Below are 17,667 nucleotides of genomic sequence, written 5' to 3'. Positions count from 1 at the left end.
GACAACTCACATCCTCCAGAGAAACTGTAATATATTTGACTTGTCAGTAAGGAATAAAAAAAAAAATATATTTAAATTAGTTAATACTTGTCATCTCTCCGAATTGAAGATGAAAAATGTGCGTTTCCGGACGCCACCGCTCGACAAGTCCATGAATGAGGGCCGCATCGAGGGCGATATCGGGCAATGTCGCGAGCTGATATAAGCTCATTCGAATTAAAAACGGTGCGTACCTCTCATTATACTCGCATTTGTGCCGATAATGTCTCACGGTTAAAATCTCTTTACTCTAAAATAAGAAAAAAATTAATTACAATATTTATTTGATTACTTTTTAAATTATTCTAAACGAAATAAGTAAATGTTTACCTCCTTAGACGCCTCAGATATTCTGTGATTACCGTGAACTATCCACAACAGGGGGCTAAATCTATGCTTAAGTACTGGGTCTGCCATACTACAAAATTCAAACAATATTGTAAATCACCTTAAATTTTCCCAAATTATTCTATATCATTTTGGTATTTTCTAAATTATTCTAGACTATTTTGGTATTTTTTTTAAAATTATTCTACACCATTTGAAATTTTCTAAATTATTCTACACCATTTAGGAATTCTCTAAATTATTCTACACCATTTTGGTATTTTCTAAATTATTGTACATCATTTTGGTATTTTCTAAATTAATCAAACAATATTCTAAACCATTAAAATGAACTAATTAATTATCTTTTAAATTAAAATTAAAAAAATACAAATATAAAAACCTGAATCGCAGATCCGATCGATCAGACAATCAGAGCTCCGAAAGGGACCCGAAAGGAAAAGAGATTCCTAAAAAAAATTTAAATTAATCGAACAATGTTCTATATTACTAAGGTAATTTTCTACACCATTTGGTATTTTCTAATTTATTCTAGACTATTTTGGTATTTTCTAAATTATTCTACACTATTTCGGTAATTTCTAAACAATTCTAGACTATTTTGATATTTTCTAAATTATTTTACACCATTTCGGTAATTTCTAAACAATTCTAGACTATTTTGGTATTTTTTTTTTAAATTATTCTACACCATTTGGAATTTTCTAATTTATTCTACACTATTTTGGTATTTTTCTAAATTATTCTACACAATTTCGGTAATTTCTAAACAATTCTAGACTATTTCAGTATTTTCTAAATTATTCTACACTATTTTGGTATTTTCTAAATTATTCTACACTATTTCGGTATTTTTCTAAATTAATCTACACCATTTCGGTATTTTCTAAATTATTCTACACTATTTTGGTATTTTCTAAATTATTTGGCATCGAAATTATTTGGACATTATTTAAAACCATTTAAAATAAAAAAATTAAATAAATTAAATTAGAAAAAAAAATTACCTTTAAAAAACGGTGAAAAATTCGGATGGTGAGTGATGGGGATGGGAATCCTGTAAAGGGTGGTGGGGTTTTGTAGGCGAAGTCTGTTTCCGGAAATTTTTTTTCCGGAAATAAACTGTGTCTGGAAAAAATATTTCCGGAAACGGAGGCAATTTCCGGAAATTTTTTTTCCGGAAAGGGTAGATTTCGAAAAATACCGCTGATCCGGATATTTTTTGAAATTGAATATTAAATTTGGATATTAATAAAAAATTCGGCAAATGCTTCTGTGAAAACGTTTTATTTTGGACCGTTTATTTGTTATTGATCAGACGGTTCAGATAATTTCTTACCATCAAATGTTCTCCGTTAAAATTAACGGAACATTTTATCGAAAGGGTAAAGTAGTCATTCTGCGCCTCCTTCCTCGCTTCGTCTGTGGTCTCCCCGCCTCCGCACCTCTAGGCCTCCCCACCTCTCCGCTTCTCCGCCTCTACTCTTCCACCTTACACCTGCCTCCTTTTTCTCACGATCGGCGGCGGCGGCGGCGGCGCGACTTCGGCTGGTGACCTCGCCGTTCCCTCTTCTCCACTCCGACCGTTCTCATCTTTCGTTTTTCCTCCCAGAAGCAAACGAGAAACTCTGATGCTTTGCCTCCCTCTTGATGGTCTCCATCAATGGTGGATCTTTTCTCAGCCAGGTAAGTTCCGGGCCACCCCTCTCCTGTTGCTGTTATATGATCATTACTATTTGGCATTCTATCGAACATCTGATGTGCTATTTTTCAGTTCCAGTAATTATAAATGCGAAGCACAATAGATGCAATCTCACTCTAAATCCGAACATTACATCATTTGAAATCCATAACTGATTAGAACTAAATTGAAGGACCCAAATATTTTCCAAAGTTTGACATATTGCTTATGTGAGCTTCTATCCAAAACAGCATTTTTATCAAAAATTTTTTTGACAAAAACAGCTCGTTGTAGTTGAAGAATGGTACAATTATAGACATGCTTTGTTAGTAGAAAAGGCAAAAACATTTATCTTTTTTCTCATATGTGCCAATTTTTCATTTTTGCCGTTTGTCAATTTTGCAGTCGGTCAAATCTGTGAAAAAGCAAAAACATCTATCTTTTAGTATTTTCATATTCTGTGTTGAAATATTTGTTACCACTATTGGTAACCCAAAGTTGGAAGCAACCCTGCAGGGTAATGAAATAGAGAAATTCAGATATATACCCATCAAAACTTGGTCAATTAGATATTTCCCCATCTAAATTGAAAAATTAGTTATTTCCCCATCTTAACTTCACAAATTTATTAATATACCCATACTTGAATATTATAACTTAAAAATACAATTTAATATTAAACAAAAGTTAAATGTACTATTTTACCCCTTCTTCAATACTCTGGCCTAGCTAGAGTAATTTGGGATAATTCAGTAGCTCTCTGGCTGCTGGGTCCCGCCCACTCTCCTGCTTCCTTTTTCTTCTCCTCTCTTCTTATTTTCCTTTCACTTTGATTTCATCGTCTCATCTAGAGTTAACAAGGATTGATAAAATTAATTAACAAACAGATAAACAAAATGGTTCCTTTGGTTTCCCAGGGAATGCCAGTGTCCGTTTACAAGGAATCCTTGAGAATAGAAGTAGCTCGATTCAAAGACGATGACTCCGAAACTGTAGCTGCCTAGTCTCCAGCCGTAGTTGACAAGATAATTTGGAAGAACAACTACCTAGTCCAGCATTCCCATTTCCCTTCTCACTGAGCTTGTACAAAGAGATTGTCGATACACAACATGTTAGGCCGTGCTGCGGCCATACCAGTGTTGATACGTTTTGCGTGAATGATGTTGTAGAGGCTTTCTATGATAGTAGCTGGTGGTCCGGGCATGTCGGCACACTACTCAACATTTATGAAGGACCGGTTTGTAAATATTCTGTCTCGTTGTCTAATTTTAACAAAGACATAGAATTAGAGCAACTGCATTTGAGGCCATGCTTTCCTTGAGTTGATGGAAGGAAGGTGGCTTTGGCCTTCACAGCTATCCCCCAATTTCTTTTCAGTTCCTTGCAATTTATTAAATTTAATTGTAATTCCCAAACTTGCTGAGTAATAATTGTATGCATTCCAAAATGGAGGTCAAGCCTCCAAGTTCCATTAATCAGACACAAGTAGTGTCAATTTTACAAGGTGAAAATTTGAAATGACAATTGTAAGAAAATACTAAAAACTAACTCTTGCTTTATCTTTTTTATTCTAAGTATGCTTCATGAATTTTAATAGTTGATTTGACCCATGAAGTTATCGTTGGGTTGCATTTCCTCAAGACACATTATTGTTTTCGTTTCTGGGGTAATTTTTTGTTTCCTATAATTTATTCAAATAATTTTAATTTTTTGTGAATCCACATTTCAGAGGAATGCTGATCGTAATGTGAAGTTTCAAATGGGACGCTGTATAGTTCTCTTATTTGAGTGTTGAGTTTTCAAACTCAAATTCAATTATCTAAAATCAGTCTGGGATTGTGACAGTCTAAAGAGTTGGAAGGAAGAGAAAAAACTTGGTGGAAGAGAGAGAATTGGGCAGCAGGGAGAAGTATTGGGAAAGGGACATGATCACATGAAGGGAAAGATGGCCTGAAAGGGGAGGAAGATAAAGAGTGGCGGCAAAAGAGGGAGAAATATTAATGCACAGTATTGAAGAAGGGGCAAATTAGTACATTTAACTTTTGTTTAATATTAAATTATAATTTTAAGTTATAATATTCAGACATGGGCATATTTATAAATTTGTGAAGTTAAGATGGGGAAATAACTAATTTTTCAATTTAGATGGGGAAATATCTAATTGAACAAGTTATGATGGATATATATCTAAATTTCTCAATGAAATATACTAACACCAAAAATAAGCAGGGATTTTTTTAGTTCTGATTGCTCTATTGTGTCGATGCCTTATTTGTATGTCAGGTTAGGAATTAATTTCCTGGTAGCAGACAAACATGAGTGCGGTATAGACTTCAGCATATCTGCAAACATGCATATTACTGGTATGCACGTCGAAGGGATTGTTGATGAATTGTCTTTTAGCCGAATATGCTTGTCATTGATGTGGAAAAAAAAATGTTTTAGCACCAGCTGATAGTGGTAAGCAAAGTCTATTATTAATTGTTGTTGTTGTGAATACATGGAGAGATTATCATCATCATAGTTGTATTACTGTTGTGGAAGTAAATAATACTTCAATTTTCCAGAGGACTGGTTTTCCATTGATGAGAACCTCCTATAGCACATGCACTTTTTGAGATTTTGGAAAGAGCTGACTGGAAGCCGTCTAACATGAATGGTGTGCTTTCATGTGCGTGCGTGTGTATTTACTTAATTTTTTCCGCAAACCCAAACAAAATTGTCAGGTTCCACAAACGATGTTGAATTAGTATGCGTGGTCTATTTTTAATTCGATGCGTGGTCTAAGATGTTGAATTAGTTGGAAAAATGAGAAATGTTGCTGTTATCACTGGCTAAGTAACGCTCAGTCTAATTTGGAATAAGACTTCTTTTATTAAGATGTTGATATTTTTGCCTTAGTATGCAAGTATCCATCAAGAGCAATCACTGCACAGGTTTCTATTTTTGTTTTCTGAAAAGAACTAATTTTGGCTTAATAACTTTTAAATTAAAGGGGAGTGTTACACTAAGAGTATCATTTTAAATTTTGAGAGCTGAAAATTTTTTTTTCTTTAAATACCGATTTTATCCTTTCACTTTTCTCTCAGAGCTCAATTAATATTAATTAATAAAATAACTAATAAAAGGAAACAAAATAAAAGTTACGTGAGAAAAATCGCACCAATAGATCCTTCCCCTCCGTGAGGATTTAGAATCCTTCTAAACAGCGTATTACCAAAGGACTCTTGGGGATCTAGAATCTTCCCTCTGTGATTCTCTTTCTACTTCATTTTATTTTGTAATTCGAAATTGCTGTGAAGAAAACTCTTCAATTTTGCAAAAAAAAAAAAAAAAAAAAAATGGAACATTGTTTTTGCATTCTTATTGCCTTTAGTTCTTCTTCTATTTGCTTCTATGAATTAATTCATATATCTCACACCTGAATGGTTGAAGACGCGGCGGCTAACCCTCAGCAAAATCAGTGGGATCCATGTATAGTGTGGGAAAATGGCATGGCGGGGCTAGCTCCGTCACATAACGGCACAGAACGTGTTACTGTTCTATGCCGTGACTCACGTGTCGCGTGCCGTGACCACCCCTTGACATTTTGGTCACGACACGCGAAAAATCCGAGCACGGCACGCGAGTCACGTGTAATTAGGACCGTTAAGTCTTAATCAAATGGTGAATCTTGAAGAAACTAACTTAAATTATGAAAAATAGTTAAACGTGATTAGTTACGTTTGGACACGGTACGTGAATAGTCACGGCGTGACTCGTATGCCGTGACCACCCCTTGACATTTTGGTCACGGCATAGGTCACTATTCACTTGGTCACGGCACGAGACCAAAGTCACGACGTGTTAGTCACGGCACGGCACGTTTTTTCCACTCTATCCGTGTATGCTCCGAACTACGTGTCAGCCGGATCAGTCCACGAATCAGACTCGTACGAAATCTGCTGATATGAAATTATGTAATTTACACTAATTAAAGCCTACTCTAAATTATTCTTACCCTCGCCCCAATTAATGTGTAAGTCAAATTCTCGATTATTTTGATTTTATAAAAATTATTGATTCAATCAATCTGACTGAATCGGTTAGTCAGATATTAATTATTTACTTTCATGCCGTCGAGCTTAGCATTAATCAAAATTTATAATTTCGTCAGATATTGATCATTTGCTTTGGTCTAAATAAATATAATTTTATTTTAATAAAATTTGTATTTTTAATAATTTAATTTGAAGATAAATTGCTTGTAAAAATTCTAATATCGAAATATTCGCAAAAATAATTATTCGCGAGTTACGGTAATTTTAAACGTGTCCTACTTAATTAATATATCCTAATTTCTTATCTACTTTGATTTATTTTAAATTAGCTATAATTATTTTAATCGATCGATTGCAGTTTCGAAAGTTAATTTATTATTAAAAATTTCTAATGCTACTATTTTAGTAAAATGGGTAAATTGTGTAATTATTACTAAATTAATATTTGGTTTAATATATTTTAGTTATTTTATAATTTAGATACGATAGTTTGTTTACAAAAATTTAAAAATGAAATGTTTTCCTATTTTACGTGTTTTCTAATTATTTAATTCTAAGTCGCACAATTCGTTATTTTATTACTACTCTAATTTTACGTTAAGTTCGTTGTTTCGAATCTAAGTATAAAAATAATATTTTTCGTTGCTAATTAATGTTCTTATTAATTAGCAACAAATTTTTCGTATAAGTTTCAAAAAATGTTTAAATGTTTTAAAAGTGAAACTTGTTATTAGATTTTTATTTTATTTATGTGTTTGGTGTTTTATATTTTTTCAATATATTACTTATTTGCATCTAAGTTTAGAAAATGATTAGTAATAATTTATGAAGTCTGATCTATTTAATTTAGTGAAGAACTATATTATATACATACGTTAGACTACATACTATTTGTGTTTATATGTTCTTAGAATATACATGTTACATTCCGAAATTTTAAAACTTGATTAAATTGATAAATCGATCAATTTGCTTAAATAAAAAGTTTAATTAACATAACGATCGTTCAGAAATTTTCTGACCGACTAAAACGAAACTAAAATTTTGTAATATAAATAATGTATGAAATTATGTATAATAAAATTTAGAGATTTAGAAATAAAATAAAATATAGCACTAGGAATAAAATTATAATTATTCGGTAAATTAGAAACTTAGAAAATCTGTTACAATTCCTTTTAATTTTCGTAAAAGAAGAAATTGATTTAATTAGATTCGTGTAAATAAATAAATAAATTAAATTCCAAATAAAAGCATGATTTATATAAAGGGAATCGATTTATTCGAATCTGAAATTTAGAATTTAACACCTGAAATATTGTAACGAATATATGATAAATTTTACGAGACTTGATTCTAATTTTTGTAACATAGAATGTCGTAAAATAACCAATTGAGACCATATATTAAAAATCAGAATTTTCTGAACCGTTCGATTCGATTTAACACAAATAGGTAGATCATCCTAACCTTTAAAATTCAAATTCATGAATTATATTATACTTTGAATTGTTTTGGCCTTTGGATTACAACCCTGCACGAATCTTAAAGCAGTCCATTTAATCCCCCTCTCCCTTCTCTCTTTCTCTCCTCTCCCTCCCTCTACGTGACAGAAACAGAAACCCCCCCCCTGTCCGCCCCTTCCTCTCTTCAGCGCCAACCCCAGGGGGCTCCGCCCTCCCCTCTCCCGTCGCCGGCGAACCCACCGAAACCGCTCCCCTTGCTCTCCTCTCTTCCTCTCTGCCGTGACAGCCCCAAACCCGCCCCTCCCCTCTCTTCTACACCGAAAACAGGGCCCCGCCCCTCCCCTTCCGCCGCTGCCACGGCCAGCAGCCGCCGCCCCCACTCTCTCCTCTCTTTCCTTCTCGGTCTGACCCACCAGACCCGCCCGAAGCCCCTGCCCCTCCTCCTCTTTTCCCGCCTCCCCTCCTCTCCCGTGAAACCCTAGAAACTAGGGTTTAGGCGGGGTGCTGCCCCGGTGTTGGCTTGGTGCCGTGATGGTGATGGCTTGGTGTTGCTATGGTGCTCGCTTGTGCTCGAGTGAGATGGCCGCAAGGCGAGACAAAACCCTCGGAACCGATCCCTTGTTTCGACCTTTTCTTTTTCGGTTAATTTCTAAAATTCTTGATTTGTGTTTTGATGAATCGATTAATGTCGTAGCACTTGAATTGACTAATTATCGAAGGACGGGTTGTTGATTTTCCCGACTCGATCGAATTGCTCGAATAAATTAAGTATAAGGGGCTATGTTGCAAATGATTTTTTATTAAGGGTCGGAATTGTAAAATGTATGACCATAGTGATTTGTATGAATTAAAGGGGCTAAAATATTGAAATGAATATGACATGATGTGTATGTGTAAATAGAATTGGATTTCGGCTTTGAGAATTAAAATAATGGAATTGGAGTAAATTGTGAATTGTTAATTAGAGGCTTAAACCTTTGCTAAAATTTGGTCCTTTAATTAAAGTAAGTAGATGTGATGATTTTAAAAATTACTAGGATCGAATTGCAAATGTTTAGAGTAAAGCGGTATAATTGCAAAGCAGACGCCATTGTGGGAAATTTATATTGATTGAGGACCAATATGAAAAAGATGTGAATTTATATGGAATGATGGCCATGACTTTATTGTTGGGCTATACTTGAATTAAAATGAAATAGTTTAAATAACTTTGCCTTTGAATTGGTTTGATTAACGACATGATATATATATATATATATATATATATATATTTGTGCATACTTGGGTCCAATGCTAGAATGTAAAAGAAACTGAAATTTGATTTAGCTTTTAAATAAGATTATGATAAGGAAAGTATAAAGAAAATAATATCACTCAAGTACGCAGATAAATTGTCGAACAATGATTTAAATTAAGTATACGTATAATATAGGTGTAGCCTCGGTCGAGCAAGATATCGCGAGGTGATTCGAGACGTCTGATCCTTAAATTAAGCGGTACGCTCGTCATAATCAGGTGCGGGATTCTTGGACTTGTTTGATACTTTATTTTCAGGAATTAAACTGTGTTTTCGTTTGTCATGTTGAATATCATTGATTGCATCACTGAATTGCGTAGAGCATTTGCATAGCCCAATTAAATTAAACTCGAATTGATCTGAATTGAATGATTTGCATGCTGGTATGGTTATAGGTTATGTTGATCTATTGTGATCTGATTTTGATTGAAAGTCACCACGAGCTGTGTATGTGAATGTATGTGAATGGATTTACGAAGTTAAGCACTTGGATCCAATGAATTTGCCAAGTCGGGCTGTATGCTGACTTGGATTCCCAGGATCCTAAATGGCCTTAGGTGAACGGCCCTCGATATTCCCAGTACCGGTTGGGACGAGGGAGGGTGATTATGTGATGATATGTGATATGTTATGATATGTGATTTGAGGTCGTGGGTGACTTGTGTAACGTCTATGGCTCTGTGGCATTCTCCTGAGTGTTAATGCATTTGAACGGTCAATTGAATATTACGAACAGTGGAAATGATTCCAAAGAGGATTTTCTTTATATGATTCAAACCAGACCTTAATAAACTGTTAAGCCAAGCGATTGCAGATGGGTGTCAGATAAAGGGTCCAGCGGTTGGCCATCTGTAGGTGTCAGTAACCCTACAGATGTGGGTTTGATAAAGGTTCAGCTCGAAAGAACATCTGTAATTGCTACAAGCCCTACTGAACTGAGTTAGGAATCGAGTTAAGCCAAAATATATGTTGTGTTTGAGATTCATCTTGGAAATTCCGTGAACTGTGTTTCAAGTTGATTAACTGTTGTCGAGCATTGGTATACTATTATTTATGATTATACATATATCTGTTTGCATTGTTATTGTTTGGGTTTCATTGTTGAATATAGAGTCTGATTGCAAGTCCAATAATTCAACTGTGGCAAATTCGCACTGAGAATTTATTCTCACCCCCACCCTCCCGATTATTTTCAGGTTTATTACCCGGACGCAGCAAATGAGGATATTGGCAATGCATATAAAAGATCCACTGCCTTGCGTGTATATGTGACGCTTGATTTATACACGCGGCAGGCTGTCAGACCCCCGTGGATTTGGGGTGTGACAATACATTAGCATATCCAAATAACGTATATTAGGTAAGCATATAAGATAAATTGTAGGATAAATTTCGCTGGAGGTCACTCAACTTTGCTCTTTGTCACGAATTGGTCACTCAACTTTAATTTGTCCCTTGAAAGCCACTGAATTTCATATTTGTTCAAATTTAGTCATTCCGTCACTTTTTCCATCCAAAAACTTAACAGATCTGACGTGGACATCCAACTCATCATTTTGACTTATTTGGGTACAATTTGGAGATACCATTCTAGTACCATATTTTTCCTTTCTTTTTCTTTCCCTCTTCTTCTTTCTCTCCCAGCTAGGGGTGTCAATGGTACCTTTTTAGCCGTTTACCCGACCCGTATCGTATTCGATAAGGCGGATATGGGTAAGATTTGTTTTTCGTTAGTTTATTGGGTATGGGTATGGGTAAGAATTTTTTTTCGTTAAATAAATGGGTAAGGGTATGGGTAATGACTATTTCGTACCCGTTACCCTATAGGGTAATTATAAAATCCAAATATATATTCAATTCAATTTCCAACTCATTTAAATGTATATTTAATTCAATTTCTAACCCACTTAAATGTATATTCATGTTTTTGAATTTTTATTCTTTATAAAAAATAATTTAGTTGGAATTGATTGCACATTTATTTTATTTTTTATTAGAAATGCAATTATATATGTGTTAAAATGAATGAGTTTTTGATGTTTAATTTGTAAAATATAATAAAACTAATTATTATACTAGTATTATCTGTTATTCACCCGCTACCGTTTCGTTACCCGATAATATTAACGGGTAAGGGTAGGGTAGGGTAAGATCAATTTTTAATGGGTATGGGTAGGGTATGGATAAGATCAATTTTAATGGGTATGGGTATGAAAATGTCTCCACCCGACCCGTACCGTACCCATTGACACCCCTACTCCCAGCAAAGATATTTCCCTCTTCTTCTTTCTATTACAATTTGAAAATATACATCTTTCTATTATCAATGTTTCACCCACCTATCGGACATGGTACTAGATATAAAAAAAGTTTTTACAATTTAGACCCTGTCCATTAGTGTGCCCTACCCATTATATACTGGTACACAAACCAGTAAGTAAGAAATACGTGGATTTAGATTACATTAAATTAATTAAAAAGTTCAAATGGAGAACAGTGAGAAGATGTGGTCTAATTTATATGATCTAAATTTATATCTAAATTATTGTGAATATATTATTTGAATTTCCAATTTTCTAACAATGAACAATAGCATATATCAAAGAACTTTGCATAAATAAATTTCGATCTCATCATATAAATATGCACATTACATATATATGCACAAAAGACTAAAATGCCCCTACAAGTATTTTCCATCACATGAGAAGCAAGGATAATTTTTCCAATATAAAGGGTAATCAAATTAAACTTGAACCATATAAAATCATGCAATAATAACATTACATTTCTAAAAATCATAAAATATTCATAAAAGACTACCACCACCAACATATATCAAAATAGAGTATTTTCGGTGGTATACAAAAAAGATAGCTCTATGTTTCTATCTATCAAAATACACAAAAGACCTATTATGTTTCTACATCAAAGTTAGTTCTCTGTCTCTATGCCTCTTTTCCTTCTCACCTTCAAATTAACAAATAAAAAAACAATCAGTTGGATATTGTTTGTAATTTGAAGATTCACCTCTAAGAAATAGAATACTAATATAAAGATAATAGTGAAATAAAATGAAATTGAAATATAATTACTGGTAATTTATAAATTTTTGTTGTAGAAGCTTGTGCTTGTTGTGTCGATTGAGTTTGTACTTCTACGGTGGGATCAGTGACACCACTTCATTTCTACCATGTAAAGTCTCATCCTGAATTGCACTAAGCCCATTATTTTCATTGTGGTCTAACATACACTCTAGCACCCTCTTCTTCTTTTTCATTTGATTAACCATTGTCATTAATTCTTGATCAGACCCTAATAACTTTGGGTTAATATTCTTCTCACCCTGTGCTCTACACCAAATAGGAGTCTCCTTAGAATATCCTAATTTTTCTACCATTGTAGCTAATTCAATTAGAGATATTTCATCAGGGTCCAAGTAGTCGAAGTAAGCCTTATTACCTCCGGTGTATCTAATTGTTCTATGATCTGTATAAATAATCCCTCCATGATGCACTTCACATGTAAATAAATTCTGCTCACTTGGACCTACAAAAGACATATGCAAAATTTATTAGAGCATAAGCAGAATTTTTTTCATAGTTTGGTGTTACTGATAGCTCAAAGAAAATCAATCTCGTAATAATAGTGAAAATACAGAATAATCAAATGTGCTTAAAACAAATTAATAATGGCTTTGGTTCAATTTTTGACTAAGTTTTGTGCTCCTTCATTTGCGTTCACCAAATTTAAAAAAAAAAAAAAGTGGTTCAACTGGTCATTAGAAAAAAAAGAAAAAGAATATAATAAATTAGTCTTTGTACCATAAATAGGCCACACATGGGAGCTCTTTCGATGCTTCATTGTTAAATTCTTCACATGAGGATGAAATTAGGGTTTAAGAGAAAATAATTTTCGAATCATAAGAAGGAAGAATATGGAACAAGAGGTAGGAAAGAAGAGTGCGGAGGGAATAAGATAAGAAATAAAAGTAAAAGAAGAGGAAATAAATTATCAATTCTAATAGAGTAACGAAGAAAGAGAAGAGTCTGGAAGCAAATTGAAGATGAAGAATCTGGGAGAGAGAAGAAGAAGAGGGAAAGAAAAAGCAAGGAAAAATATGGTAATAGAATGGTATCTCCAAATTGTACCCAAATAAGTCAAAATGATGAGTTGGATGTCCACGTCAGATCTGTTAAGTTTTTGGATGGAAAAAGTAACGGAATGACTAAATTGGAACAAATATGAAATTCAGTGACTTTCAAGGGACAAATCAAAGTTGAGTAACCAATTCGTGACAAAGAGCAAAGTTGAGTGACCTCCAGCGAAATTTACCCTAAATTGTATTATACTTATAAAAACAAGATATACTAATTATATCGATTAATAGAAATTATATGTTCAACATTACATTTGCTATTAAGTTTTATTTTATTCATAGCATGCTTAACTAATGTTGTCTTTTTATCAATAATTCATCATTTTCCTAATCTCTAAATTAATTTACTTTAACTCCTTAATTCGATTTCGTTCCTTGAGACTATTCAACAATTTCAATCCAGACTACTGACTACACAAGGCTACGGCACTACTGCCTAGAGATAATTACCAAAGACTAATTTCATTTTATTTATCCAGTTAAACAATCAAAGGTACAATTCCATTATTTCACTCAATTAGGCCGAATTCATACTCAAAATTTTCATATTTTACATAGAGGCCCCTCTACTTAATTAATTTATACAATTCCACAATATACACCCCTCAATATTATTAAAATTTGCCACAACCCCTCTATCTTCAATTTTGCATTTACCAGTATCAAAACAGAGGAGTACTTAGGCACTACAAGTCAACATAGCATCACACAACACTACAACAGGTGGGTATAAGGCGACATCAATTCGACCGAATCGGGAAAATCAACAACCCAAACTCGGTAATTAATCAATTCAAGTGCTACGGTTTCTCGAAATAAATCGAACGATATAAGTCACACAAGGCACATCAATTTGATGGAGTCGGGAAAAAAATCAACAACCCGACTAGATAGCTAATTAATTCGATCAAGCACGAAAAATTCGAGAGAGGGGTTTACATTTACACGAGAGAGAGGAAAGAGCACGAGAGAGAGGAAAGAGGAAGATCATAAGGAAGGCAGCCAACACGAAAACCGGTACCAAGAAAATCACGTCTCGCCTCACGGCTTCTTAAATCTGACAAGCAACGAAAAATCAGCAAACACCGAATCACAGCCAAGAGGTAATAATGCACCGAGTTACTCAAAGTTTCGGGTAATTAGCACTTTAATCAGAGAAAACAGAAAAAGAGGAGGAAAAATAAAAAATCCTCAACACATGAGAGCAAACAACCAACAATAGCAGAAAAACCAAACAAAAGAGATAGAGAGGGTTATTTATAACCGTAAATAGGCAGGAGAGGAGGGTTCAGAGAGTGGGTAGCTAACCCACGTGGACTAGCCGCGACTTTCGTCGCCAGGGGCAGCGAAGTCAAGGAGGAGGCGTGGGCGTGCGTACGGCGCAGAAGAGGGGGAACGGGGGAGATTGAAATCGAGATCCTTCTCCTGGAAGGGAAAGAAACGGAGGGAGAGCACGGGGTGGGGTCCGGGAGTCAGGCAGAGCGGGGGTTTGTGGGCTCGTCGCTGCAGCGACAGAAGAGAGGAGAGGGGGCGAACCCTTGTCTTGCGTGAACGGGAGAAGAGGAGAGGAAGAAATGGGGGAGGGGCCCGCTGTCAGTGGAAGAAAGAAGAGAAATGGACGGTTTGCTTGTGGACCCGAAAATTCCATTAAATGGAGTTAACTCTTCAATTTCAAATGTTTTCAAAGACCAAAGGATGAGATTGTTTCAGGATTCGTGCTAGGATAAATCAATGGTCTAAATAATTCTGGAATTCAATTTGATTAAGAGTTTGGGTTGTAGGGTTTCTCAATTCCAATTGGATTTTGGTAGAATCGAATTTTGCACCGGACCAATAACTTGTGCGAATCGCATATATAAACGATTGATATTTCTTCAAAGATCAAGGTATCTGATTTGGCAGTAGAATGGACTATACACAAATAAATCAAATCAACGAAAGTTGGTATTTGATATTAGTACAAAGATTTTGATTGTTCGTTTTAATTAATTAATTATTATTATTATTATTATTATTATTTTATAAATTTATCGTAAGTTCTTATGAATTTCATCTACACTTTTTTATAACGTTATTATTATTAGAATTTCATAATTATAATTATGTCACAAAAAATTTGTATTTAAATTATGTAACATTAGAATCCCCTCGCACCCATTTATTCATTTTGAATCTAACGCCTCGAATTAAATTTTGAATGTTCATCAGAAATTTTATAATTTTAATTGTAACCTTATTAGATTCTTATTAACAAACTTTTATTATTATTATTATTTTTCATCAATTTACTTAATTTTATAAAATTACTTATTTCTAATACTTTGTAATTAAAATTTTAACGTATGAAATCCCTATCTAAATATCTATATTATTTGAATAATTTATTTCAATTCTAGCATGTCACAGATTTGTATATATGTGTGTATATATATTTGTAGACAAAACTTATTTTGATATGTATTGACCTCACGACTCGATTATTTTCGTTACTAATAAATCTAATTTTATCAATTTATCATGTTGTAATAATTCACGAGTAATGAATTCATTTTCAATTATTTGATTTCTCAAATTTCTCGAATAGTCCAAATTTTATTTTAGTTTTATAAGTTCTAAAATTTTATCTTTAAATCTTGAGTTAGAAATATTTTTATCCTATGATCATTTATTTCCAAAATTTTAGTTTTGTTTTAATTACTCGAATATCATTCGATGCACCATTTACTTAAATAAAAATTTAGTTTAGCTAATTAATCATGTTTTAAAATTTCAGAATATAACAGTTTTGGTGAAGGGGAGAATTATGTGTGCTTTTGCATACAACATTTTTACACTATTCATCCCTCCACCGAGGTAGTGTCTCAGTGGAGTCTATTTTTGTAACTTTCACTCGCGTAATGCTTGTTCTATTAAATGATTTTGTATTAGCTTTATTTAAAAAAAAAAAATCAAACATGTATTAGGTCTGGATATTCTCTTTGTCGAATGGTAGAAATGGAGAGATTTTTATTGGTGGGTGATGTGTAAATTAATAGGGAGACTGATAGGATAAATTATGAGAGTGCTTTAGTAAACTAATTCTTGGTAGCAAGATGACTTGGATTATGAGTGATTATATACAATTGTTATTTGATTTAATTAAAGACGCATGGTATATATAATATAGGTATAGTCTGATTTGGTTAATTAGACATTTTCTTTTGGTAGTTTAATGGGAATTGTGCTAAGGTCAAAATGGTAATATTATAAAAAAAATTACAATTGTCACTAATAAAATAACAAGGTTGCTGCTATTATATCTCTCGTTTATAATAAATTCGTCATTTTTTCACTTTAAAATTCTTATATAGTTCACTCTTGATATATATACATGGTTCCATGCATTAAAAACCGTGCTAGATCATTGGACAAAATGTTTTGTCATGTACAAGCAAAATTAATTAGAATTTAACACATTTATATATATATTCAGGATTCATGCGTATACATATTATGTCAATAGAAAATGATGGGATTTGATTCCTCATGAGTTTTATCATTCAATAAAAATTTAACAGATTATAATTAATTATATTTTGAGGTGATTTAAGAAACATATATGGAACAATTGGCTAAAACATTGCTTTCGTATTACTATTTTGATAATATATTATGAATTATTTCTGACGAATTGTATAAAAATAATACATTATTTATTATTTATTTCTGACGAATTGCATTTATTTCTGACAGGATCAAACATTTAAACAACACTTAATGAAAATATTCTTGATTCTGATTTATGGCTTGAACCTTTATTTTTTAATATTTAAAAAATTTGTGATAATTTGTGACCAAAGAAATCCTTATCTTTTAATTTTCATTAAGATATCAGTGCCATGTAAATTATAAAGTGTATTTTTTTTGTATTATATATATGTACGGAAAGACTAACTCTTAGAGACTCACACCTTATCAGTGGCAACAGAATCAAAATTGTTTATAGTGATCTAATTTACATTTTCTAACCGTCCTATCTGCAATATAAAAAGAATCACCTGCTCTTTTTTTATTCAAATCTGAAAATATTTTCATTTAATTATATTTTTAGTGGTTCGGTTACCAATAATAATAAAATAACAATTGAAAGTTAATCTTAAACGTAAATTGTTTGTATTCATTTCAATTTATAATGCTAAAATGATTAGAAAGTTATAAGATAATGGAGGAAATTGATTGACGATAACAATATTAATGCACATTAGGCATAATAAAAGAGAAAAGTAATTGAAGAAAAAACATTTGGGGTCGAGAAAGAATGTGTAACAAATAATGTTTACCATAACACAATAAAGATAAATTTTGAGCTAAACCATATATTGAACTTCCCTTTAGGCTAATAATTGAGACAAAAGATTCTTGATTCTGATTTATGGCTTGAACTTTTATTTTTTAATAGAGAAATGTTCTGATACCCCAAGCTATCATACCCGAGCGCATCCCTCAAGTAGTTTAACAGAAAAACTTTTAATATTGTCTAACTTTCATTTTTCAGTGCTAATATTAAAACATTTAAAGCTATGTTTATAACATTTTACAATGCGACTCGCAAGCATGTAAACCTCTGTCTGAAAACATTAAAATTCTAAATTTGCATA

The 17,667-nt window shown here is 33.0% G+C and overlaps 1 protein-coding gene across 2 annotated transcripts; it reads right to left on the bottom strand.

Annotated features, from left to right (window-relative positions):
- Positions 1 to 11,617: 11,617 nt before the first annotated feature.
- LOC144547551 (uncharacterized) lies at positions 11,618 to 14,407 on the bottom strand. 2 transcript variants are annotated; one of them, XR_013509100.1, is made up of 3 exons: positions 12,696 to 14,406; positions 11,967 to 12,420; positions 11,618 to 11,841 (listed from the first exon to the last, which is right to left on the bottom strand). XR_013509100.1 is itself a non-coding variant. In XM_078296229.1 (2 exons), exons 1-2 carry the CDS (start codon positions 12,733 to 12,735, stop codon positions 12,029 to 12,031), a joined length of 432 nt encoding a protein of 143 aa, XP_078152355.1. In that variant the 5' UTR covers positions 12,736 to 14,407; the 3' UTR covers positions 11,618 to 12,028. The 2 variants fall into 2 exon arrangements, 1 of the variants encoding a protein (XP_078152355.1); XM_078296229.1 differs by having other exon boundaries at positions 11,618 to 12,420; positions 12,696 to 14,407.
- Between the last annotated feature and the right edge of the window lie 3,260 nt (positions 14,408 to 17,667).

This window comes from Carex rostrata, chromosome 31 (assembly GCF_964058835.1).
Source record: "Carex rostrata chromosome 31, lpCarRost1.2, whole genome shotgun sequence".
NCBI lineage: Eukaryota > Viridiplantae > Streptophyta > Magnoliopsida > Poales > Cyperaceae > Carex > Carex rostrata.
Note: the sequence above shows the minus strand (reverse complement) of the source record. Positions and strands in the feature narration are given on the sequence as shown.